This window comes from Mirounga leonina, unplaced genomic scaffold (assembly GCF_011800145.1).
Source record: "Mirounga leonina isolate KUSES-001 unplaced genomic scaffold, KU_Mleo_1.0 Mir_204, whole genome shotgun sequence".
Taxonomy (NCBI): domain Eukaryota; kingdom Metazoa; phylum Chordata; class Mammalia; order Carnivora; family Phocidae; genus Mirounga; species Mirounga leonina.
Window position 1 is genome coordinate 10,721,741 of NW_023270513.1, and position 27,738 is coordinate 10,749,478.

Sequence of the window (27,738 nt, forward strand, 5' to 3'; positions counted from 1 at the left end):
TATAGAAACACAAAAGATTTCTGTATATTGATTTTCTATCCTGCAACTTTACTGAATACATTTATGAGTTCTAACAATTTTTTTAGTGGAATCTTTAGGGTTTTCTATATATAGAATTATGTTATTTCAAATAGTTACAGTTTTACTTCTTCTTTTCCAAACTGGATGCCCTTTATTTCTTTTACATGGCTAATTATTGTGGCTAGGAGTTCCAATACTATGTTGAATAAAGTGGCAAAAATGGACATCTTTGTCTTGTTCCTGATCTTAGAGAAAAGCTTTCACCTTTTCACCATTGAGTATGATGTTAGCCATGGATTTGTCATAAATGAACTTTGTTATATTCAGATACATTCCTTCTATAACACTTTGAGATTTTATCATAAATGAATGTGGAATATTGTCAAATACTTATTCTGCATCTATTGAGATGATAATATGACTTTTATCCTTCATTTTGCTAATGTGGTGTATCATGTTGATTTAATTACAGATGTTGAATCATTCTTGCCTCTAGCAATCCCCACCTGATCATGGAGTATGATCCTTTGAATGCATTGTTGCATTCAGTTCTCTAATATTTTGTTGAAGATTTTTGCATCTTTATATATTAGGGATATTGGCCTGTAATTTCCTCATTTTTAGTGTCCTTGTCTGGTTTTTATATCAGACATTGACCTTGCAAAATGAGTTTGGAAGCATTCCCTTAATTTTTAGGAAGAGTCTGGGGACAGTGATTAAATCTTTCAATGTTTAGCACTATTCAGTGAAGCCATCTGGTTCTGGACTTTTGTATGTTGGATGGTTTTTAACTACTGATTCAGTCTCCTTTCTAGGAATCCATCAATACAGTATTTTTTATTTCTTTATCATTCAGTCTTAGAAAACTGTATGTTTTAAGAACTTATCCATTTCTGAGTCCAAGATAGCAGAGAAGTAGGAGACCAAAATTTAGTCTGGTCCCAGGAATTCAGCTAGATAGCTATCAAATCATTCTGAACACCTGTGAACTCAACCAGAGATCTAAGAAAAGAATAGCTGCAACTCTACAAATAGAAAAGTGACCACTTTTTGCCAGGTAGAAGATGTGGAGAAGTGAATCCGAGGTGATATATGGGAAGACAGACCACGGGGGGAGGGAGCTTCCATCAGCCAGCTACCAGCAAGTGATATAGCAGCAGAGCAAAAATCAGAACTTTTAGGTCTGCTCTGGTGAGGGACATCGCTCAGGTTGCTAAGTGGGGGTGGATCCCTAGATGGGACAGTATGGTCTCAGGATCTTCAGGTTCACAGGAAGACCAGGGGTGCCTGAGTGTGGTAGAGCTCCCAGGCATCAGAGCGAAGAAGCCAGCTGCAAAGAGTGAGCCCAGGAGTGGGCTCCCAACTCAGGATAGCCATAAACCTCGAAATATAGCAGTCAGGAGACTGCTCTCTGAGCAGGGGCCCAACATGTGGCAGAACCAGTGAGACACCCCTTCCTCCCCCAGGAGGAGCAGTGTGGGAGCATGTGGCAGGAATCTGCAGGGTTTGGAGACTCCAAATGAGGTGGCTTGCCTGAGATAGAAATGCTCAGTCACAGCCTGAGTGAACACTTAGTGTGGAAAGACACCTGGGAGACAGGAGTGATCGCTTTTCCCTGAGGGTGCACGGAGGAGTGGAGCCCCAAGCATTAGGTTCTAGGGCTGGAGACTAGGAGGCCACCATTTTCATTCTCATCCTCTAAAGCTGCAGGGGAAAGCCTTCAAGGAACAAAAGCCACTTAGAGCAAACCAGAGCAGATTATTTAGCCTGGCCCCCTGGCAAGGGCAGTACAATTCCACCTGGAGCAAATACATATGACAATCAATGCAAAAGACCCCTCCCCCAGGAAATCAGCAAGAACATTCAGCCAAGACCAAGTTTACCAATCAATGAGAACTGCAAAACAAAACTCCAGCACTAGAGGAATACAGCACATAGAATTCATGGCTATTTTTCCCATGATTCTTTAGTTTTTCAACTTTAATTTTTTAACTGTTTTCCTTCTGTTTGTCAACCAATTCCTTATTTTAGTAACTCCTTTTTAAAATCTTTTTTAATTATAATTTTTACAGTTATATCTTATCCCTTCATTGGATTTAATCTTATTTTTGTATATACATAAGGTTTTCTTTCCTTAAAATTTTGGAATGCAGTTTCTTCTAACAGACCAAAATACACACAAAATCTAATGTATGGCTCTGTTTTATTCATCTGTCCAATCATTTTCTCTTTTTTGTTTTTTTCTTCTTCTGTTTTGTTTTTGTTTTCATCGTTTTCTTTTTCTTTTGTTTTGTTAAAGTATTTTTTAATTTTCATCTTTACAGTTACATTCTATCCTTTCAATGTATTTAATTTTATTTTTGTATACATAAGTTTTTCTTTCTTTACAATTTTGAGATGTAGTTTCTTCTAACAAATTGACCAAAACACACTCAGGAGATACTGTATTGCTTTGTCCTGTTCATCTGTCTATCGCCCTTCTATTTTTTTTTTCTGTTATTGTTTTCTTTTTCCTCTTTTGCTTTTTTCTTGTCTTTTAATTTCCATATTTATAGTTACATTCTATCTTTTCATTGGATTTAATTTTATTTTTGTGCATATATGTTTTCTTTCACGACAATTTTGGGATCTAGTTTTCTAAAAAAAGATCAAAATACACAAAAGAACCCAGTGTATTGCTCTATTCTATTCACCTCTCTGATTATATTCTCTTTTTATTTATTTATTTATTTTTCTCCTGGCTTCAGGTCTCTTCTGATTTGTTTAGTGCATGTTTTTCTGGGGTTGTTGTTACCATTTCAGTATTTTGTTCTCTTGTTCATCTATTCTCCTCTGGACAGAATGAATGACAAAACGAAAAAACTAACCTCAAAAAAGAAAACAGGCAGTACTGACTGCCAGGGACCTAGTCAGGATGGATGTAAGTAAGATGTCAGAACTAGAGTTCAGAATAATGATTATAAAGATAGTAGCTGGGCTTGAAAAAAAGCATAAAACACACTACAGAATCCCTTTCTGGAGAAATAAAAGAACTAAAATCTAACCATGTCAAAATTAAAAAGGCTATTAATAAGATGCAATCAAAAATGGAGGCTCTAACTTCTAGCATAAATGAGGCAAAAGAGAGAATTAGTGATATAGAAGACAAAATGATGGAGAATAAAGAAGCTGAGAAAAAGAGATAAACAACTACTGGATTACAAATGGAGAATTCGAGCCATAAGTGATACCATAAGGAGGGGCGCCTGGGTGGCTCAGTTGGTGTGGAGACTGCTTCAGCTCGGCTCAGGTCATGATCTCAGGGTCCTGGGATCAAACCCCACATTGGGTTCCCTGCTCAGTGGCGAGTCTGTTTCTCTCTCTCACTCTGTGATCTCTCTCCATTTCACTCTCTTTCAAATAAATAGTCTTTAAAAAAAATAAGCAATACCATAAGGTGAAAAAATATTAGAATAACTGGGATCCCAGAAGAAGAGGAAACAGAGAGGGGGGCAGAAGGTATATTAGAGGACATAAGAGCAGAGAACTTCCCTAATCTGGGGAGGAAAACAGGCATCTAACTCCAAGAGGCATAGTAAACCCCCCTCAGAATCAATAAAAATAGGTCAACACCCCAACATATACTAGTGAAACTTAAAAATCTCAGAGACAAAAGGAAAATCATAAAAGCAGCCAGGAACAAAAGGTCTGTAACCTACAAGGGTACAAACATTACAGTGGCAGCAGACCTACCCACAGAGACCTAGGAGGCCAGAAAGGACTGGCATGATATATTCAGGGTGCTAAATGAGAAAAATATGCAGCCAAAAATACTTTATTCAGCTAGGATATCATTCAAAATAGGAGTGATAAAAAGCTTCCAGAACAAACAGAAACTAAAAGAATTTGCAAACATGAAACCAGCCCTACAAGAAATATTGAAAGGGATCCTCTAAGCAAAGAGAAAGCACAAAACTAACATGGACCAGAAAGAAACAGACAATAAACAGTAACAGTCACTTTATAGGTAATACAATGTCACTAAATTCATATCTTTCAGTAGTTACTCTGAATGCAAATGGGCTAAATGCCCCATTCAAAAGACACAGGGTTTCAGATTGGATAAAAAAGCAAGACCCATTGATATGCTGTCTGTAAGAGACCCATTTTAGACTGAAACATACCTTCAGATTTAAAGTGAGGGGGTGGAAAAATATTTATCATGCTAATGGACATCAAAGAAAAGAGGAGTGGCCATCCTTCTATCAGACAAATTAGATTTTAAACCAAAGATTGTAATAAGAGATGAGAAAGGACACTATATCATAATTAAAGGGTCTATTCAACAAGAAGATCTAACAATTGTAAATATTTATGTGCCTAACATGGGAGCAGCCAATTATATAACCCAATTAATAATAAAATCAAAGAAACACATCGATAATAATAAAATAATAGTAGGGGATTTTAACAACCCCTCACTGCAATGGACAGATCATCTAAGCAGAAGATCAACAAGGAAATAAGGGCTTTGTTTGACACACAGGACCAGATGTACTTCACGGATATATTCAGAACATTCCATCCCAAAGCAACAGAATACACATTCTTCTCTAGTGCACATGGAACATTCTCCAGAATAGATCACATACTGGGTCACAAATCAGGTCTCAACTGGTACCAAAAGATTGGGATCATTCCCTGCATATTTTCAGACCACAGTGCCTTGAAACTGGAACACAATCACAAGAGGAAATTTGGAAAGAACTCAAATACATGGAGGTTAAAAAGCATCCTATTAAAGAATGAATGGGTCAACCAGGAAATTAAAGAAGAATTAAAAAAAAATTCATGGAAACAAATGAAAATAAAAACACAACTCTTCAAAACCTTTGGGATGCAGCAAAAGCGGTCTTAAGAGGGAAGTATATAGCAATACAAGCCTTTCTCAAGAAACAAGAAAGGTCTCAAATGCACAACCTCCCCTGACACCTAAAGGAGCTGGAGAAAGAACAGCAAATAAAGCTTAAACCCAGCAGAAGAGAATTAACAAAGATTAGAGCAAAAATTAATGAAATAGAAACCAAAAGAACAGTAGAACAGATCAACAAAACTAGGAGCTGGTTCTTTGAAAGAATCAATAAGATTGATAAACCCCTGGCCAGACTTATCAAAAAGAAAAGAGAAAGGACCCAAATCAACAAAATCATAAATGAAAGAGCAGAGATCACAACCAAAACCAAATAAATACAAACAATCATAAGAACATATTATAAGGAACTATATGCCAACAAATTAGGCAATCTGGAAGAAACAGATGCATTCCTAGAGACATATAAATTAACAAAACTGAACCAGGAAGAAATAGAAAACATGAACAGACCCACAACAGGCAAGTAAATTGAAACAGTTATCAAAAATCTCCCAACAAACAAGAGCCCAGGGCCAGATGGCTTCCCAGGGGAATTCTATGAAACATTTAAAGAACAATTAATACCTATTCTTCTGAACATGTTTCCAAAAACAGAAATGGAAGGAACACTTCCAATCTATGAGGCAAGCATTACCTTGATCCCAAAACCAGACAACGACTCCACTGAAAAGGAGAATTACAGACCAATATCCCTGATGAACATGGATGTAAAAATTCTCACTGAAATACTAGCCAAGAGGATCCAAAAGTACATTAAAAGGATTATTAACCATGTCCAAGTGGGATTTATTCCTGGGCTGCAAGGGTGGTTCAACATTTACAGATCAATCAATGTTACACACTACATAAATAAAAGAAAGAAGAACCATATGATCCTCTTAATTGATGCAGAAAAAGCATCTGACAAAGTACAGCATCCTTTCTTGATTAAAACTCTTCACAATGTAGGGATAGAGGGAGCATATCTCAATATCATAAAAGGCATATATGAAAAGCACACAGTGAGTATCATTCTCAATGGGGGAAAAACTGAGAGCTTTTCCCCTAAGGTCAGGAACACGGCAGGAATGTCCACTATCACCACTGCTGTTCAATATAGTACTAGTAATCCTAGCGTAAGCAATCAGACAACAAACAGAAATCAAAGGCATCAAAATTGGCAAAGAAAAATTCAAACTCTCACTCTTTGCAGGTGACAGGATACTGAATTCATAGAGGAATTCAGCAATGTGGAAGGATATAAAATCAATGCACAAAAATCAGTTGCATTTCCATAAACAAGCAATGAGACAGAAGAGAAATTAAGCAGTCTATCCTATTTACAAGTGCACCGAAAACCATAAGATACCTAGGAATAAACCTAACCAAAGAAGAAAGTATCTGTACTCATGAAAGAAATTGAGGAAAACACAAAGAAATGGAAAAACATTCTATGCTCATGGACTGGAAGAACAAATATTTTCAAAATGTCTATACTACCTAGAGCAATCTACACATTCAATGCAATCCTTATCAAAATACCATCAACTTTTTTCACAAAACTGGAACGAATAATCCTAAAATTTGTTTGGAACCAGAAAAGACCCCAAATAGTCAAAGGATTGTTGAAAAAGAAAACCAAGCCTGGCGGCATGACAATTCTGAACTTCAAGCTCTATTCCAAAGCTGTAATCATCAAGACAATATGGTATTGGCACAAAAACAGACACACAGATCAACGGAACAGAATAGAGAACCCAGAAATGGACCCTCAACTCTATGGTCAACTAATATTCGACAAAGCAGGAAAGAATATGCAATGGAAAAAAGACAGTTTCTTCAACAAATGGTGTTTGGAAAATTGGACAGTCACTTACAGAAGAATGAAACTGGTCCATTTCCTTACACCATAACAAAAACAGACTCAAAATGGATGAAAGACCTAAATGTGAGACAGGAATCCATCAAAATCCTTGAGGAGAACTCAGGTGGCAACCTTTCTGACCTCGGCTGCAGCAACATTTGCTCAACACGTCTCCAAAGGCAAGGGAAACAAAGGCAAAAATGAACTACTGGGACTCCATCAAGATAAAAAGCTTCTGCACAGCAAAGGAAACAGTTGACAAAACCAAAAGACAACTGACAGAATGGGAGAAGATATCTGCAAATGACATATCAGTTAAAGTGTTGGTATCCAAAATCTATAAAGAACTTATCACACTCAACACCCAAAGAACAAATACTCCACTCAAGAAATGGGCAGAAGACCTGAACAGACATGTCTCCAACGAAGACATCCAGATGGACAACAGACATGTGAAAAAATGCTCCACATCACTCGGCATCAGGAAAACAAATCAAAACCACAATGAGATACCACCTCACAGCAATCAGAATGGCTAAAATTAACATGTCAGGAACTAACAGATGTTGGCGAGGATGTGCAGAAAGGGGAACTCTCTTACACTGTTGGTAGGAATGCAAGCTCGTGCAGCCACTCTGGAAAACAGTATGGAGGTTCCTCAAAAAGTTGAAAATGAGAGTTACCCTATGACCCAGCAACTGTACTACTGGGTATTTACCTCAATGATACGAATTAGTGATATGAAGGTGCACCTGCACCCCAATGTTTATAGCAGCAATATCCATAATAGCCAAACTATGGAAAGAGCCCAGATGCTCATCAAAAGATGAAAAGATGAATGGATAAAGAAGATGTGGTGTGTGTGTGTGTGTGTGTGTGTGTAATGGAATATTATGTAGCTAACAACAACAAAAAAGAAATCTTGTCATTTGCAAGGACATGGATGGAATTAGAGGGTATTATGCTAAGCGAAATAAGTCAATCAGAGAAAGATAATTATCATATGATCTCACTGATATGTGGAATTTGAGAAACAAAACAGAGGATCATAGGGGAAGAGAGGAAAAAAATAAAACAAGAGGAAACCAGAGAGGGAGACAAACCATAAGAGAGTCTTAATCATAGGAAACAAACTGAGGGTTGCTGGAGGGGATGGTGGTGGAGGGATGGGGTAACTGGGTGATGGACATTATGGACGGCATGTGATGTAATGAACACTCTGTATTATATAAGGCTGCTAAATCACAGAGCTGTAACTCTGAAACCAGTAACACATTATATGTTAATTGGATTAAAATAAAAATTAAAAGAAATTATCCATTTCTTCTAGGTTATCCAATTTGTAGACATATAATCGTTTATATACTCTTTTATCATCCCTTGTGTTTTTGTGGTATCAACTGGAACTTCTTTTTCTGATCAACCTGGGTCCACTCTTATTTTTTTCTTGATGAATATAGCTAAACATCTGTCAACTTTATTATTTCAAAGAACCAACTCTTATTTTCATTGCTATTTTCTACTGCCATTTAGTCTCTATTTCATTTATTTCTTCTCTGATCTTTATTTCCTTCCTTCTAGTAACTTTGGTCTTTTTTCTTTTTTTAGTGGCTTTATGTGTAGAGTAAGATTATTTATTTCCGATTTCTCTTGTTTTTTATATATACCTGTATTGCTGTTAAAATTAACTCTTAAAACTGCTTTTGCTGTATCATACTGTTATATTTCCATTTTTATTTGTCTCCAGGCACATATTGTTTTCTCCTTTGATCTCTGAATCAATCCATTGGTTGTTCAGTAGTATCTTGTTTAATCTGCACATATCTGTGATTTCCCACCAGTTTTCCTTCTATAACTGATTTCTATTTTTATAGCATTGTGATCAGAAAAGATGGTTGATACGATTTCAGTCTTTCTGAATTACTGAGACTTGTTTTTTGGTCTAAATATGATCTATCCTGGACAATGTTTCATGTGTATTCTAGTACTTTTAAATGGAACATTTTTTATGTATCTATTAAGTCCATCTGGTCTAATGCGTCCTTTAAGGCCAATCTTTCCTTATTGTTTTTTTTGCCTGGAAAATCTATCCAATGATGTCAGTTGGATATTAAAGTCCCCTACTATTATTTTATTACTTTCAAATTCTCCCTTAAAGTCCGTTAATTTTTGCTTTGTATATTTAGGTGCTCCTATGTTGAGTGTTTAAATATTTACAAATACTATATCCTCATGTTGCATTGATGCCTTTATCATTTGGTAATGCCCTTCGATACCTCTCATTACCATCTGTGTTTGAGAGTTTATTTTGTCTGGTATATGCACAGTTTCACAAGGGTTCCTTGTTTTTTTTTTCTCCTTAAAAGCTTTCATTTTTTAAAGTTTTTGTTTAAATCCAGTTAGTTAACATTCAGGGTTATACTGGTTTCAGGTGTGCAATACAATGATCAGCACATCCATACACCACTCTGTGCTCATCACAAGTACACTTCATAATCCCCGTCAACAAGTTAACCCATCCCACACCCACTACCCCTCTGATAACCATCAGTTTGTTCTCCATTGTTAAGAGTCTGTTTCTACATTTGCCTCTCTCTCTCTCTCTCTTTTTTCCGTTTGCTGGTTTGTTTTGCTTCTTAAATTCCACCTGTGAGTGAAGTCATAAGGTATTTGTCATTTTCTGACTTTCTTCACTTAGTATAATACTATGCAGTTCCATCCTCATCATTGCAAATGGCAAGATTTCAATATTTTTTATGACTAATACTCCAGTGTGTGTGTGTGTGTGTGTTCTTTATCCATTCATCCATCCATTAGCACATCTTTATCCATTCATCAGTCGGTGGACATCTAATTTACCCATTCATCAATCGATGGACACTTGGGCTGTTTTCATAGTTTAGCTATTATAGATAATGCTGCTATAAACACTGGAATGTATGTATCCCCTTAAATTAGTATTTTTGTATTTTGGGGGTAAATATCAAGTAGTACAATTGCCAGATCATGGGGTAGTTCAATTTTTAACTTTTTGAGGATCCTCCATACAGTTTTCCAGAGTAGCTGCACCAGTTTCCATTCCCACCAACAGGGCAAGAGGGCTCCCCTTTCTTCACATCCTCACTAACACCTGTTGTTTCTTGTGTTGCTGATTTTAGCCATTCTGTCAGGTGTGAGGTGATATCTCATTGTAGTTTAATTTTGTATTTTCTTGATGATCAGTGATGTTGAGCATCTTTTCATATGTCTGTAGGCCATTTGCATGTCTATTTGGAAAAATGTCTATTCATGTTTTCTGTCCATTTTTTAATTACATTATTTGTCTCTGGGGGTTGAGGGTTTTTTTTTTTTTTAAGATTTTATTTAAGGGGCGTCTGAGTGGCTCAGTTGGTTAAGCATCTGCCTTCAGCTCAGGTCATGATCCCTGGGTCCTGGGATCAAGCCCAGCGTCAGGCTCCCTGCTCAGAGGGAAGCCTCCTTCTCCCTCTCCCTCTGCCCTTCCCCCCAACTCATGGTCTCTCTTGTTTTGTTTTGTTTTGTTTTTGAGAGAGAGAGAGGGAGAGAGTGCGAGTGGGGGGGGCAGAGGGAGACAGAGAGAGAGAATCTCAAGCAGACTCCATAGTGAGCAGAGTCTGATGCGGGGTTTGATCCAATACCCTGAGACCATGACCTGAGCCGAAATCAAGAGTTGGACATATAACCGACTGAGCCACCCAGGTGGCCCTGGGGTTTGAGTTTTATAATTTCTTTATATATTTTGGACACCGAACCCTTAATAGATATATCATTTGCATATATCTTCTCCCATTCCATACATTGCTTTTTAGTTTGTTGATTGTTTCCTTCTATATGCAGTAGCTTTTAATATTGATGAAGTCCCAAAAGGCTATTTTTGCTTTGGTTTCATTTGCCTCAGGAGACACATCTACTAAGAAGTTGCTACACCAGTGTCAAAGAGGTTAATGCCCATGTAATACTCTAGGATTTTTATGGTTTCAGGTCTTGCATTTAGGTCTTAATCCATTTTGAATTTATTTTTGTGTGTGGTTTAAGAAAGTGGTCCAATTGCATTCTTTTGCATGTTGCTGTCCAGTTTTCCCAACACCATTTGTTGAAGAGACCATCTTTTTCCCATTGAATATTCTTCCCTGTTTTGTTAAAGATTAATTCACCATATATCTGTGGGTTCATTTCTGGGTTATGTATTCTGTTCCACTGATCTATGTGTCTATTTTTATGACTACAGCTTTGTAATATAGCTTTAAGTCCAGAACTGTGATACTTCCAGCTTTGCTTTTCTTTTTCAAGATTGCTTTCATTATTCAGGATCTTTGCGGTTCCATACAAATTTTAGGACTGTTTGTTGTAGTTCTGTGAAAAAGGCTGTTGGTATTTTGATAGGTATCATATGAAATGTGTACATTGCTTTGGGTAGTATATACATTTTAACAGTATTTGTTCTACTGATCCATGAGCATGGGATGTCTTTCCATTTCTTTGTGTCATCTTCAATATCTGTCATCGATGTTTTATAGTTAAGAGAGTAAAGATCTTCCATCTATTTAGTTAGGATTATTCTTAGGTATATTATTTCTGATGCAATTGAAAATGGAACTGATTTCTTAATTTTTCTTTCTGCCACTTCAGTATTGGTGTATAGAAATGGAACAGATTTCTGTACATTGACTTTGGATCTTGCAACTTCACTGAATTTATCAGTTCTATCAGTATTTTGGTAGAGTCTACTGGGTTTTCTATACAGAATATCATGTCATCTGGAAATAGTGAAAGTTTGACTTTTTCCTTGCCGATTCGGATGCCTTTTATTTCTTCTTGTTATCTGCTTTCTGTGGTTAGGACTTCCAGTACTATGTTAAATAACAGTGATGAGAGTGGACATCCCTATCTTGTTGCTGAGTGTAGAGGAAAAGCTCTCTGTTGTTCCCCATTAAAGATGATGTTAGCTGTGGGTTTTTCAGATAAAGCCTTTATGATGTTGAAGTATGTTCCCTCTAAACCTACTTAGTTGAGAGTTTTTATCATGAATGGATGCTATACTTTGTTAAATGCTTTTCCTGCATCTATTGAAAGGATCATATGTTTCTTATCCTTTCCTTTATATGGTGTATCACATTGATTGATTTATGAATATTGAACCACCCTTATAACCCTTATAACCTGGTAATAAATCCCATTTGATCGTGGTGAATGATTTTCTCAATATACTGTCGGATTTGGATTACTAATATTTTATTAAGAATGTTTACATCCATGTTCATCAGGGATATTGGCCTACAGTTCTCCTTTTTAGCGGAGTCTTTATCAGGTTTTGGTTCAGGGTAATGCTGGCCTCAGAATGAATTTGAAAGTACTCTGTCCTTTTCTACCTTTTGGAATAGTTTGAGAAGAATAGGTATTAATTCTTCTTTACATGTATGTTAGAATTTGCCTGTGAAGCCATCTAGCTCTGGACTTTTGTTTATTGGGAGTTTTGTGGATGCAGTAAAAATGGTCATAAGAGGGAAGTTTACACCAATACAGGCTTACCTCAAGTAGCAAGAAAAATCTCAAATAAACAACCTAAACTTAAACCTAAAGGAGTTAGGAAAAGAACAACAAACGAAGCCTAAAGCCAGCAGAAGGAAACAAATAATAAAGATTAGAACACAAAACAATGAGACAGAAACTAAAAAAACAATAGGACAGATCAATGAAACCAGGAGCTGCTTCTTCGAATAAATTAAATTGATAAATCTCTATTCAGACCTAAAAAGAGAAAGAACCCAAATAAATAAAATCACAAATGAAAAAGGGTAAATAACAACCAACACCACAGAAATACAAACAGTTATAGGAGTGTATCAGGAAAAAGTATGTGACAACAAATTGGACAATCTGGAAGAAATGGATTAATTCCTACAAACATATAAACTACCAAAAACTGAAACAGAAATAAATAGAAAATTTGAAGATACCAATAACCAGCAAAGAAATTAGTAATCACAAACTCCCAACATGCAAAAGACCAGTGTTCTTTTCATTTCCATTTGCACTGAGTATCTTTTTCTATAGTTTCACTTTCAGTTTCTTTGTGTTCTTAGATCTGAAATGAGTATGCAGGCAACATATTAATGAGTCTTGCTTTTTTTTTTTTTTTAATCCATTCATCAACTCTTATGTCTTTGGAGAATTTAGTCCATTTAACTTTATACTAATTATAAATAGGAATGTACTTATAGACAATTTTTGTTTTTTTTTTCTTTTTTTTTTTTTTTTTTGTTCCTCTATTTTCTTTTCCTTTTTTTTTTTTTTTTTGCACTCTTATTTGTAGTTTGGTAATTTTCTTTAGTACTATGTTTAATTCATTTCTCATTTTCTTTTGTGTTCTACTATAGATTTCTGCTTTGTATTAAATGAGTTTCACTTTTAACATTCTATATATATCACTCTATTTTAAAGTGATAGCAACTGATGTATGAATGCATTCTAAAACTATACATCTTTATGATCCCTCATGTGTTATTTTTTTTGTTGATTTTATTTTACTTACTTATTTTTATTTTGTATTGATGTTGATTTTAACTCTGTTCATTTTCATGCCTGCCAGGGAAGATGGCAGAATAGGAGGACCTGAGCTCACCCTATACCACTAGATATGATCTATACCCAAATCAATAAACTGGAGAGTAATCTGAACACTGTCAGAACAAACTCAACAACTAAATATAGAGAAAAAGCTGCATCTGAAAGTTAGGAAGGTCAGAAAGGCAGAGGGAGGCTGCTGGCAGAAGGGAGGGAGCTGTGTGCATGGAGAGGGCAGAGAAACAGGCCTTCACATCAAGGAACTCACACTGAGAAGCCTAATCCCCATAATGTTGGACACTGAAAACCAGAGGGACTGAATTCTGTGAGTCTGTATAATCAGTGGGACTTGGAGCCTGAAGCTTTAAAAGTCAGCTGATTCAGCACTGGACCAGCCATGAGGGTGAGTGATAGCTGGGCCACTGCCCTTGAAGAGACAACAGCCGGGCGCCTGGGTGGCTCAGTTGGTTAAGCGACTGCCTTCAGCTCAGGTCATGATCCCAGGGTCCTGGGATCGAGTCCCACATCGGGCTCCCTGCTCTGCGGGGAGCCTGCTTCTCCTTCTCCCATTCCCCCTGCTTGTGTTCCCTCTCTCGCTGTGTCTCTCTCTGTCAAATAAATAAATAAAATCTTAAAAAAAAAAAAAGAGACAACAGCCTTCATGAAGAGGCAACATAAAAACAGTAGTTTACACAATGCTGGAGAGCAAACAGGAGACAGATCTGTTCCTATTGATTTCAGAGCATGTTGGGGGACTTCAAAAATGAAGGACCTGGCAGGCAAGATTTTCACCCCCACCCCTCAGCATAAATACATGGTCATCTGCGGCTGCACAGACACTTGTTATCTAACCTACTGGCAGTAGGCCACCTCCACAAGTTCTCCTGAGCACTCAACCACTCCAAGCCTGCTGCCCTGTGACTATGGGCTCAGGGCAAATTTTGTTAAAGCCATGCACTCCTCACCCACTCACCAGTGCATAGGTACCCCCATGCACTGAGCCCAGCCACCTCACAGCACAGAGCTACCTTGCCACACTGAGCCATTATGACCATGCGATGACCAGCTGCTGGGTGCACAGCTGCTGCTGCAGGCCACGCCTCGCCACATGCCCCAGGCCACTATCGTGCACCAGGCCCAACCATCTAGGCATCATGATGTACAGCACCCAGCCTCCCACCCCAGGCTAACCTGGCAAACAATCCCCAGCCAATGCAGTGCTTTTGTGGATGCAGCATAGGACTAGTGGCCCTGTACAAATGTTGCTAATACTGCTACCCTACTCCCAAGTATCTGGGTGGGCACGACCCTTAGAGCTAGCCTGCCTGGATCCCACTAACAATACAGAAAGCAAGTACAGCCCACAACAAGCAGAGAGTCAGTGCAGACAACTGCATTGGAAGGAAAAGTGACTCAGACACAACAGTAGAGCACAAGCACCACACACACACACACACACACACACACACACACACACACACACAGGATACGCTCCCAAAGTGCAAGATTCAGGCAAACATGAGATAGTGCACTGAAGGGCACTCCAGGACGTCTTCTTTATAAAGGCACTACTTTGAAGAGCAGAGGACATAGCTGACTTTATTAACACACAAGAGGGAGGCAAAAATGGGAGAAATTTATCCCAAATGAAAGAATAGGAAAAGGCCATGGCTAGAGATCTAAGTGAAACTGATATAAGTAACATGCCTAGTAGAGAATTTAAAGCATTGATCATAAGAACACTCACTGAACTTAAGAAAGGAGTGGAAGACATGAGTGAGACCTTAACACACAGTTAAAGAATAACATAGCAGAGGTCAATAAACGAAATGAGAAACATGTTTGATGAAATGAAGAGAACAGTGGAAGATGCAGAGGAACAAATTAGTGATCTAGAAGACAGAGTAATGAAAAGTACTCAAGTTGAACAAAAAAGAGAAGAAAGAATTATGCCAAATGAGAATAGACTGGGAACTCAGTGACTGCATCAAATTTAATAACATTCGTATTATAGAAGTCCCAGAAGAACAAGAGAGAAAAGGAGGCATAAAATTTATGTGAAGAAATAATATCTGAAAACTTCCTTAATCTGGAAAAAGAAACAGATATACAGATCCAGGAAGCACAGAAAATCCCATCAAAATCAACAAAAACAGGCCAACACCAACACATATTGTAATTAAATATGCAAAATATAGTGATATAGACAAAATCTTAAAAGCAGCAAAACAAAAGAAGACAGTAACTTAAAATGGAAAATCAATTAGCAGGAGACTTTTAAATGGAAACTTTGCAAGCCAGAAGGGAGTGACACAATATATCAAAGTGCTGAATGGGAAAAATCTGCAGCCCAGAATAGTTTATCCAGCAAGGCTATGATTCAGAATAAAAGGAGACATAAAGAGTTTCCAGACAAACAAACAACCTAAAGGAATTCATGACAACTAAACCAGCCCTGCTACAAATATTTAAGGGGACTCTTTTGAGTGGAAAGGAGAAACAAAAAGTGACAGTAGAAAGGTAGGAAACACAAAAGCAGTAAAAATGAATATTTTTGTAAAAAAATCAGTCAATGATCTCACAAAATAGAAGGATATAAATTATAACAACATACACAATAAGCATGGGGATTACAGCAGTAAGGAATGGATTCAAACTTAACCATCAACTTAATATACACTCCTATATACAGAAGACATTATATATAAAACTAATACCAAGAACCACCAATAAATATGCAAAAAATAAAGAGAAAGAAATCCAAACACACCAGTAATGAAAATCAGGAAAACATGAAAAAGAGAAAAACAAGAAAGGATTAGAGAAAATCTTCAGAAACAACTACAAAACAAATAATAAAATGACAATAAACACAAATCTATCAATAATTACGTTGAATGTAAATGGCCTAAAAGCTCTAATCAAATATATAGGGTGATGCAATGGGTACAAAGCAAGACCCATATATATGCTATCTACAGGAGAATGATTTTAGACCTAAAGAAACCTGCAGATTGAAAGTGAGGGGATGGAGAAACATCAGGCAAGTGGTAGCCAAAAGAAAGCTGCACTAGCAATGCTTATATCCAAAAAAACAGACATTTAAAAAAAACTAACAAGGGCGCCTGGGGGGTTCAGTTGGTTAAGCAACTGCCTGTAGCTCAGGTCATGATCTCAGGGTCCTGGGATTGAGCCTGCTTCTCCCTCTCCCTCAGCAGCTCCCCCTGCTTGTGCTCTCTTGTTCTCTGTCAAATAAAAAAAAAATAAAATCTTAAAATTAATAAATAAATAAAGACTAACAAGAGATAAAGAAGGACACTACATAATAATAAAGGGGAATATCCAACAAGAAGATACAACAACTGTAAATATTTATGCACCTAACATATCTGCACACAAATATATAAAACAGTTAATAACAAACATGAAGGAACTAATTGACAATAATACAATTACAGTACAGGATTTATCACCCCACTTATATGAATGGACAGATTATCTGAAGAGAAAAGCAACAAGGAAACAATGGCTTTGAATGACACACTGGAACACATTAATTTAATAGATATATTCAGAACATTCCATCCTAAAACAGCAAAATGCACATGCTTTTCAAGTGTACATGGAATATTATCCAGAATGGATCATGTATTACCCCATAAAACATCCTCAACAAATTAAAGAATATCGAAGGCATACCATGCATCTTTTCTGACCAGAACACTATGAAACTAGAAGTCAACCACAAGAAAAAATCTGGAAAGAGCACAGTAAATGGAGATTAAATAACATGCTACTCAACAATGATAGGTCAATCAGGAAACAAAAGAAGAGATTAAAAAATACATGGAAGCAAATAAAAATGAAAACACAACAGTCCAAAACACTTGATACAGCAAAGGTGGTTGTAAAAGGGAAGTTTATGGCAACACAGGCCTTCTTGAAGAAGCAAGAGAAACCCCAAATAAATAGCCTAACATTACACCTAAAGGAGCTAGAAAAAGAAGGACAAACTATATGTAAAGACAGCAGAAGGAAGGAAATAAAAAGATTAGAGCAGAAATAAATGATATAGAAACTTAAAAAAAAAAAAAACAATTGAACAAATCAATGAAACCAGGAGCTGGTTCATTGAAAAACCTGGTTCATTTTCAGGTTCCTTGAAAAAATTAATAAAACTGATAAACTTCTAGCCAGACTTATCAAGAAAAAAAGAGAAAGGACTCAAATAAATAAAATCCCATATGAGAGAGGAGAAATAACCAATACCACAGAAATACAAACAATTATAAGAGAATATAATGAAAAATGATATGCCAACATATTGGACAACATGTAAGAAATGGACAAATTCTATAAACATATTAACTATCAAAGCTGAAACAGGCAGAAACATAAAATTTGAACAGGCCAATAACCAGCAAAGAAAATGAATCAGTAATCAAAAAACTCACAACCACAAAAGTTTAGGACCAGAGAGCTTCAAAGGTGAATTCTACCAAGTATTTAAAGAAGAGTTAATACCTCTTCTTCTCAAACAATTCCAAAAAATAGAAGAGGAAGGAAAACTTCCAAATTCATTCTATGAAGCCATCATTACCCTGATAACAAAACCGGATAAAAGACACCACTAAAAACAAACAACAGGCTAATATCCCTGATGAACAGAGATGCAGAAATATTCACCAAAATACTAGTAAACAAAATTCGACAATACATTAATAAAATCATTTAACAAGATCAAGTGGGATTTATTCCTGGGCTGGAAGGGTGGTTCAATATTTGCAAATCAATCAATGCGATACATCACATCAACAAAAGAAAAGATAATAAACATATGATCCATTCAATAGATGCAGAAAAAGCATTTGACAAAGTACAGCATCCATTCATGATAAAAACCCTCAACTAAGTAGGTTTAGAGGGAACGTACCTCAACATGATAAAGGCCATATATGAAAAACCCACAGCTAACATCATCCTCAATGGGGAACAATGGAGAGCTTTTCCTCTACACCCAGGAACAAGATAGGTATGTCCATTCTCACCATTGTTATTTAACATAGTACTGGAAGTCCTAACCATAGCAATCAGACAACACAAAGAAATAAAAGGCATCCAAATCGGCAAGAAGAAATCAAATTTTCACTATTTCCAGATGTCATGATACTCTATATAGAAATCCAAAAGATACCACCAAAACACTGCTAGAACTGATAAATTTAGTAAAGCTGCAGGGTACAAAATCAACATACAGAAATCTGTTGCATTTCTATACAGTAATGATAAAGCAGTGGAAAGAGAAATTAAGGAATCAATCCAACTTATAATTGCACAAGAAATAATAAGATACATAGGAATAAACCTAACCAAAGAACTAAAAGACCTGGACTCTGAAAACTACAAAACACTGATGAAAGAAACTCAGGGTCATAGAAATGGAATGATATTTCATGTTCATGGATCAGAAAAACAAATATTGTTAAAATGTCTATTCTACCCAAAGTAATCTACACATTTAATGCAATCCCTAACAAAATACCACCAGAATTTTCACAGAGCTAGAACAAACAATCCAAAAATTTGTAGGGAACTACAAAAAAACTCAAATAACCAATGCAATCCTGAAAAAGAAAAGCAAAGCTGGAGGCATCACAATTCTGGATTTCATGTTATACTACAAAGCTATAGTGATCAGAACAGTGTGGTACTAGTACAAAAATGGAAACACAGATCAATGGAAAAGAACAGGAAATCCAGAAATAAACCCATAAATACATGGTCAATTAATCTTTAAAAAGCAGGAAAGAATATCTAACAGAAAAAAGACAAGTCTCTTCAACAAATGGTGTTGGGAAAACTGGACAGCAACATGCAAAAGAATGCAACTGGACCACTTTCTTACACCACACACAAATAAATTCAAAATGGATTAAAGACCTAAATGTGAGACAGGAAACCATCAAAATCCTAGAAAAGAGCACAGGCAGTAACCTCTTTGACATCAGTCGTAGCAACTTCTTTCTAGATATATCTCCTGAGGCAAGGGAAACAAAAGCAAAAATAAACTATTGGGACTACATCAAATAAAAAGTGTCTGCACAATGAAGGAAACAATCAACAAAACTAAAAGGCAACCTAAGCAATGGGAGAAGATATTTGCAAAGGACATATCTATCTGATAAAAGGTTAGTATACAAAATATATTAGGAACTTATGAAACTCAACACCCAGAAATCAAATAATCCAGTTAAAAAATGGGGAGAAGACAAACAGTTTTCCAAAAAAGACATACAGATGGCCCACAGACACATGAAAAGATGTTCATCATCACTTACTATCTGGGAAATTCAAATCAAAACTACGATGAGATACCACCTTATACCTGCTAGAATGGCTAAAATCAACAACACAAGAAACAACAGGTGTTGGTGAAGATGTGAAAAAAGGGGAACCCTCTTGCAATGTTGGTAGGAATGCAAACTGGGTGCAGCCACTCTGGAAAACAGTATGGTGGTTCCTCAAAAAGTTAAAAATCAAACTACCCTATGATCCAACAATTGCACTACTGGATAATTACCCAAAGAATACAAAAACACTAATCAGAGGGATACATCAATCCCATTTTTATAGCAGCATTTTTTTACAATAGCCAAGATATGGTAGCAACCCACGTGTTCATCAATTGATGAATGGATAAAGAAGAATACATACAATGGAATATTATTTAGTTTTTACAAAAAATGAAATCTTGCCATTTGCAATGACATGGATGGAGCTACAGAGTATAATGCTAAGTGAAATGTCAGTCAGAGAAAGACAAATACCGTATGATTTCATGCACCTGTGGAATTTAAGAAGCAAAAGAAGCAAAGGGACAGAAAGAGAGAGACAAATCAAGAAACAGACTCTTACTTATAGAGAACAAATTGATGGTTACCAGAGGAGTTTTGGGGGAATGGGTTAAATAGGTGATGGGGATTAAAGAGTATACTTTTTGTGATGAGCACCAGGTTATGTATGGAATTGTTAAATCACTATATTGTACAGCTGAAACTAATATAACACTGTTAAGTAACTGAAATTTAAAGCTAAAAAAAGAATTAAAAAATAAATCTTTTCATTTTGTGTATCCCTGTACTAATTATTATACAATTTTATCATTTTTTTGTTTTAAACTTCATATTAGCTTTATATGTGTTTAATCCCCTATCTTTAATATATGCTTTTTTCTTTTTCAGTGAGATATTTTACTTTCATACAATCTCTTATAACTAGTTAATTCCTTTTCTTTTCAGCTGAAATTTATCTCTTTAACATTTCTTATAAGACAGTTTTAATGGTGACAGATTCACTTAGTTTTTGCTTGTCTGGAAAACTCTTTATCTCTCCTTAAATTCTGAATGATATTACCAGGTAGAATTCTTGGTTGGACGTTTTCTTTTTTTTTCCCTTTCAGCACCTTCAATATATCATGCCATACCTTGCCACTTCCTTCTGGCCTACAAAGTGTTGATTGAAAAATGAGCTGATGGGCTTATGGGGGTCCCTTTAATGCAAGAAGTTGTTTTTCTCTGGCTGCTTTTAAGATTCTCTTTAATTTTTAACATTTTAATTTGAATGTTCTTTGATGTGGATCTCTGTTTTTTTCTTATTTGGAACTCTGTGAGCTTCCTAGAACTGATTATCTGTTTCCTTCCATAGGTTAGGGAAATTTTCAGCCATTATTTCTTGAAATAAGTTTTCTACTTTTTTTTCCTCTGTCTTCATTTGGTACTCCTATAATGCAGATGTTATTCTGCTAGATGTTGTCCCATATGTCCCTCAAACTACCTTAATTTTTCTATTTTTTCCCCTTTTCCTATTCTCAGTTACTTCTGGTGTCTTGTCTTCCAGGTTGCTCATCTGTTCATTTTGTCTGGTCTGCCACTGAACCCCCTAGGTTTATTTACTACTTCACCTATTGTATTCTTCAGCTTTGTGACTTCTCTTTGTTGAAGTTTTCACTGTTCATCCATTCTTCTCCTGAGTTTGGTGAGCATATTTATGACCATTACTTTGAATTCTTTATCAGGTAGATTACTTATCTCCATTTCATTAAGGTCTTTTCTGAGGTTTTTCTCTTATTCTTTCATCAGGAACATATACATGTCTCCTCATTTTGCTTGACTCCATGTTTGTTTTTATGTGTTAGGTAAAATAGCTACCTCTCCTCTTTAAAAAGGTTTTAAATTATAGTTGACACACAATGTTATATTAATTTCAGGTGTACAACATAGTGATTTGACAAGTTTATACATTACACTATGTTCACCACAAGTGTAGCTACCATCTGTCACCATACAACACTATTACAATATGATTGACTATATTCCCTATTCTGTACTTTTTACCCCTATGACTTATTTATTCCATAACTGGAAACCTGTATATCTCTCATTTCCCTTCACCCATTTTGCCAATTCCCCTACTTCCCTCCCCTCTGGCAATCACAGGTTTTTTCTCTGCCCTTATGGGTCTGCTTCTGCTTTTTGTTTGTTTTACTTTTTAGATTCCATATATAAATGTGGCCTTGCATTGGAGATAAACCTTATCAATTTAACCATGCCCTAGCTTTTGGTTGTTTCTCAGACCTCTGTGATTGTCTATAAGTAGCACAATTTGTTCTTGATAGGTCTCAGTTGTTGAGCGTATGCCAAGACCTGTCACTGTTCCAAATGGAGGGATCTCAGTGCCTAGTTTCAGGCTAATTGAAAGGCAGATTATCAGGCAGTATCTTCTTAAGATATGCAAATATACAGTCTTTGGGTCCACAATCGTAAACTCTGCTGACTTCCAGACCAGTTCCAGAGGTGCCCCCTGGGCAATAGTTGCAAAAATCGTAGCTTTAGACGTGTGTATAACCTTTCTGTGAGGTATCAGCGAACTATGATGAGATCAAGTGAGGGTGCTAATATGGTGAATCCCTGCCCATGTTCCCTGAGAGCCCTTCTGTAGCCTCTGGATGGGTGACCTGTCCCCACGACAAAAAAATAGAACTTTTTCACATCAAGAATGGGGTTGTGTTTCAGTCTTCTGTTTGTGCAGTGCCCTGGGTATGGTAGCCTGCCAAAAACTGTCTCTCTAACTGCTTCAAACCCATTGGGTCCAGAAACACAATACCCCAGGCCACTAGAGCCAGGTGTTCAAGGGGAGTCCCACGTGGGCTATGCATGCCCACCAGCTATGGCAGAAGAGCTGTGAATGTGGTATGGTGGTGGGGTACTCAGCCCACCTGGCTGTGGTGGGATAAGCCACAGCTGTAGTGTGCATGGGCAGGGTGCTCCCACTGAAGCTAGCAGACTTAAAGACTTAAAGGAGGGGTTCCACAATAGCACCCATCTACACCAGGACCAACAAGGCAGGAGAATGCAAAAATGATGCCCACCTCTGTCCCTGGAGAGAGTCCCAACAGGTTCTTGCCTCTCTAGCAGATGCTTTAAGATTAGCAAATGAGTCTCCTTCACATAGAGTCTAAGTGCCTTGCAAACTGTTGCTTTTGAGCTGGGTCCCATGGCAAGTGAGTCTGTGCAGGACCCTTTAAGAGTGTATTTTTCATTCCCTACAGTTCTCCTAGAAGTAAGCCCCACTGGTTCTCATAGCCAGATGCTTTGGGGGCTCATTTCTTCAGTGTAGGTCCGAAGGGCTGGGGTGCCTGATGTGGGACATAGACACCTTGCTACTCAAGAACAAGTTCCATATTATGAGATCACTCCCAACTGTAGGCTGCTGCTCCTGGGGTGGAGTTTTTGGAAGACCACATCTCTACCTCTCCTACCCATCTCAATGTGGCCCTTTTATCCTTTGTTGTAGAGGCACTGTTTAGCTAGCTTTCAGGTCCTTTTCAGAGGGAACTCTCCCATATATAGCTGTGGATCTGTTGTGTTCACAGGAGGAGGTGATTTCAGGAACCTTCTATGCCACCATTTTTCAATGTGTCTTTTAAAAAGTATGTAGATTTTAAAGTAACAAACAGCTTCTATAATTAATTGAATACAGCAGGCTAAAAGAGGATTTTCATTAACTATTACTATAATATGTGTTTTTTCTTTTTCTATGTAATCAAATAGAACTTGTTTTAAATACTACAGCCATACTAAATCCAGAATTTCACACTGATCTTCATTACTACCGAGATACCTTACCATACAGATTTCAGCACCAATATATATTAAGGTACAGATTAGAAAAGAAATAAAACCAACTTTCCAGAGATATTAAAAAAGAAAGCAACATATTTAGGTTTCTCATTTTGCTCTTACCGTATGTGATTCTAATTCAGCAATTTTCTCAGGGATCTCAGAACCCAAATAATATATTCTAATCACATGGTCAGTGCTACCTGTTGTAATGAACATACCACCTGGAAGATTAAAAAACAAACAAGCAAACATTGTACCAAGGAATTTAAAAACACTTTGATTGCCTTAGTTATATGCTACCTTATACTAATAAGAGGGCTTCCAGAAACACAGGTTATCTTCTAGTCATTAAAGACATAAAATTTCAGAGAAAAATAGGTAAAATTCAAGAGAAATATCTAAAGGACAACTATACCATTCACCCAACAAAAATCCAACAACTATACACTAAATATAGGCCTTTGAATAAGGTCATTAAAGGTCAGAGCCTTGAGGAATTCTTTATATTTTATGCAAAATCATAGTGCTCCAAAATTATTTATAAAATGACCTATAGCTACAATTCTCTTTTCAGTGGCTATAATGGTGTAATGTAAAAACTCAACCACTTTTGGGATTATGAAAAAATTCTAGAGATGGATGGATGGTGGTAATATATCAAAAACAATGTGAATATACTTAATGTCACAAAACTACTCACCTAAAAATGGTTATTAAAATAGTAAATTTTAGGGGCACATGGGTGGCTCAGTTGGTTGAATGTCCGACTTTTGGTTTCAGCTCAGGTCATGATCTGTGCATCCTGAGATTGAGCCCTGTATCAGACTCCATGCTCAGGAGGGAGTTTGCCTGATTCTCTCCCTCTGTCCCTTCCCCAACTCATGTGCGCCGGTACACGCAAGCTCTCTTTCAAATAAATAATTTTTTTTTAAAAAATAGTAAATTTATGTTATATTTTACCACAATAAAAGAAAAGGTCAACTAGCATATGATTCTTAGCAGTAGAAAAGCACAATTTACACGCTGTAAAAGTGTCTTCTATATGGAACCACAGTACATATTTTCTGAAATGTCAGGGCAGTATTTTTTTTTTTTAGATTTTATTTATTTATTTGGGAGAGAGAGAGCATGAGAGAGGGGAGGTCAGAGGGAGAAGCAGACTCCCCGCCGATCAGGGAGCCCGATGCGGGACTCGATCCTGGGACTCCAGGATCATGACCTGAGCCGAAGGCAGTCGCCCAACCAACTGAGCCACCCAGGCACCCCAGGGCAGTATTTTAATGATGAATTGTGTGTGTATGGGGGGAGAGCTTTTCTTTTTACCAACCAAAATCTGATTTATATAAAAACATATTAGAAAATAAGAAGCTATTGTATGTTAATTAAAGTCCACAAAGGTCCATCTATTATATCATATGGTTCACATTTTTGGTATGCTTCTATTAACAAACATACACTGTTTTTCTCCACAAAATTATACATATACCTTCTACAACTGGATCATTTAATATTTTGGGTACTTGAAACTTTCAATTTTTACACATACCAGAACTGAAAGATGAACAAGATATCTGAACTCCAGGTCTGGATCTCTCAGTAAATTTCACTGGGCGATCTCTAAGGGAAAAGTAAGATATTTTTATTTTCCATCACGTTCATTTAACATGCAAGAATCTTTGTACACTGCTGGATATTGACAGATTGAACATCAATACTATAAAAAACACACAACTGAAGTAGTCAATAAGTACTATTCCAATCATTCAGGTTAAAAATGCATTAAACCTTGCAAATATACTTTAAGATACCAGTATCATTATTATAACTTTACAAAGTACCGCATAACTTACTACCATTAAGAGAAGTTCAAAGTCTTCTTACCAGAATAACAAATGAAACAAATACCCTTTACAAAAATTTTGTGTGTAAGTTAAATAGTCTCTTCAACATTGGTTTCATAAAAATTTGATTCTAAAATCTCTAACATCTAATTGAAGTATAGATGTGTGCACACACATACATTTATATACTTAAATATGTGGACTGTCAAGAATTTCTCAAGGTAATAAAGAAAAATAAACATGCTTGATTTTGCACAAAATTTCTAACCCAATACTAAACTTACCTAAACTTCATTGTTTTTACATGCCATTGCCAGAAACAGATTGTTCCATCAGCACCAGTAGAAGTGAGGTATCTGGTTGTGCCTTTAGTTGATGGACAAAACTAAAAAAAAAAAAAATTCTAATTCAAATAGAAAGCTTTCATGTTCAAACTTATTTTAAACACAGCATGTTCTAAAATTATAATCATTTTAAAAAATAAATAAATTCAATTAAGAATTTTACTTTCAAGAAATCAATTATTTAAATTTCTAGATTAATGAATACCTTACAAAAATTTAAAATATCAAGAAATTGTAGAAAAAAAGTCAGTCATCAAATTTAGGATAAAATATATTAGTCTTAAAAATAACTATTTTTAGGGGTGCCTGGGTGGCTCAGTCAGTACAGCATGCAACTCCTGATCTCAGGGTTATGAGTGTAGAGGTTACTTAAAAATAAAATCTTAAAAAATATAAAAAAATTATTTTTAAATTATTGAATATCACACATTAAGATTATTATTTCATTACTTTTAATGGAGAAAAAAAATCACAAGGTGGTTACTAGTTAAACCATTAGAAATCTGCTAAATATATGCTTATACAGCAATAACTGTGGAATTTTTATAGTTCATATGAACAGAGCATCAGAAACCAATCTAAAATCAATGCTTAGGAAATTAATATCTAAATATTTTGGCCTTAATGTTTTACTTTAAATTCCAGCTTCAATGATGTATGATATAAATTTTGTTCTTTTAAAATTTAAATAATTTTCATTTGTTTTAATAAAATAAGTAAAATAGGTCAAATCTCTATATCATTGTGAAAAAAAAACAGATTAAAAAATATACTTAAGTTGCCAATTTAAAGGATAACTAATACCCTAGGTGAACCATGGACAGCCTTTTTCCTGTAGGATTCTCAGGCTCTGACTCTCAGTATTTTATACATCTTCAGAAAAGAATCACAGATAAGGGAAGAGCCATTGGGCTCCTGATGCCTGAGATACAGGAAAAAGTTGAAAATCAAACCAGGGTCTCTGTATGCCCTGAGTTTTAAAAATCCCAATTAGAGATAATCAACACCACTAAGATGAGTATTAAGGATCAAGATGCATAGGGTTTGAACAAATTTTGACCTCATATCTAAAAAAATGATCATTACAGATATTAGAAGTCATTTATCTAGTTTTCTTGATTAGAAACACATAACATCTACAAAGACTACAGAGTTTAAATAAAAAATTATCAATTAATGTTATCCATTAATAGTTGATATATAGTAAAGAAACCAGTACTCAGGTAGCATGCCTATATTTTCCTTTCTGAGATAGAGAAGCTTGCATTGGAAACCTTAATCCACAATTTATAGGGGGAGTCTGCAACATGCCAAATCCAGCTTGCTGCCTATTTCTGTAAATAAAGTTTTATTGGAACAAATTCACCTTACACTGCCTATGGCTGCTTTTGCACTGGAATGCAGTCAAGTAGGTATGACAGAGACCATATGGCCTGCAAATCCTAAAATATTTACTATCTGATCTGTAAATTTGCTGATCTCTGATTTATACAAATGAGATAAATATAAAATGGTATAATTTTATTAAGTTTGAAGAAACACTAGAACCTTTATTATCACCATTATATTTAAATAAATTCATCAGTCACAAAGTGGATCTGGCCTATTAATGTAGTCTAACTGAATTGTTTTTAAATAATAAATCATGTTAGAGATTATAAAAATAAAAACACTTATATGTGCATTTCTTAATATAAATTAATATATAATTATTGAAGAAAATTTAGTAAATATAGAAAAACAATAAAAGTTACTTATAATCCCACCACCCAGCGGCAACTACTATTAAAATCATATCATTTTATCTCAATTTTGCTTACAAAAAAGAAGAATCTGAAAAGATAATACACCACGATGTTAAGAGAGACAGTTAATTAGCAAAGAATAAGTAATGCATATAGAATGCATGCTAAATAAAATTAAGAGGAGATAAAGAGTGCTGGTGCAGGGAACAACTTAAAATTTTAGAATGGTAAAGTGGTCAGAGAAAGACTCCCTGAGAAAGACACATTTG

General features: G+C 36.0%; 1 protein-coding gene across 2 annotated transcripts in view; it reads right to left on the minus strand.

Moving 5' to 3' along the window:
* BRWD3 (bromodomain and WD repeat domain containing 3) overlaps positions 1-27,738 on the minus strand; it is a 190,730-nt gene that overhangs the window by 106,469 nt on the left and 56,523 nt on the right. For both annotated transcript variants that reach the window (XM_035028801.1, XM_035028800.1), the window contains exons 9-11: positions 25,665-25,765; positions 25,086-25,156; positions 23,660-23,760 (exon numbers count right to left, since the gene is read on the minus strand). In XM_035028801.1, coding sequence (XP_034884692.1) covers positions 23,660-23,760; positions 25,086-25,156; positions 25,665-25,765 — 273 coding nt within the window. The remainder of the gene's footprint in view (positions 1-23,659; positions 23,761-25,085; positions 25,157-25,664; positions 25,766-27,738) is intronic.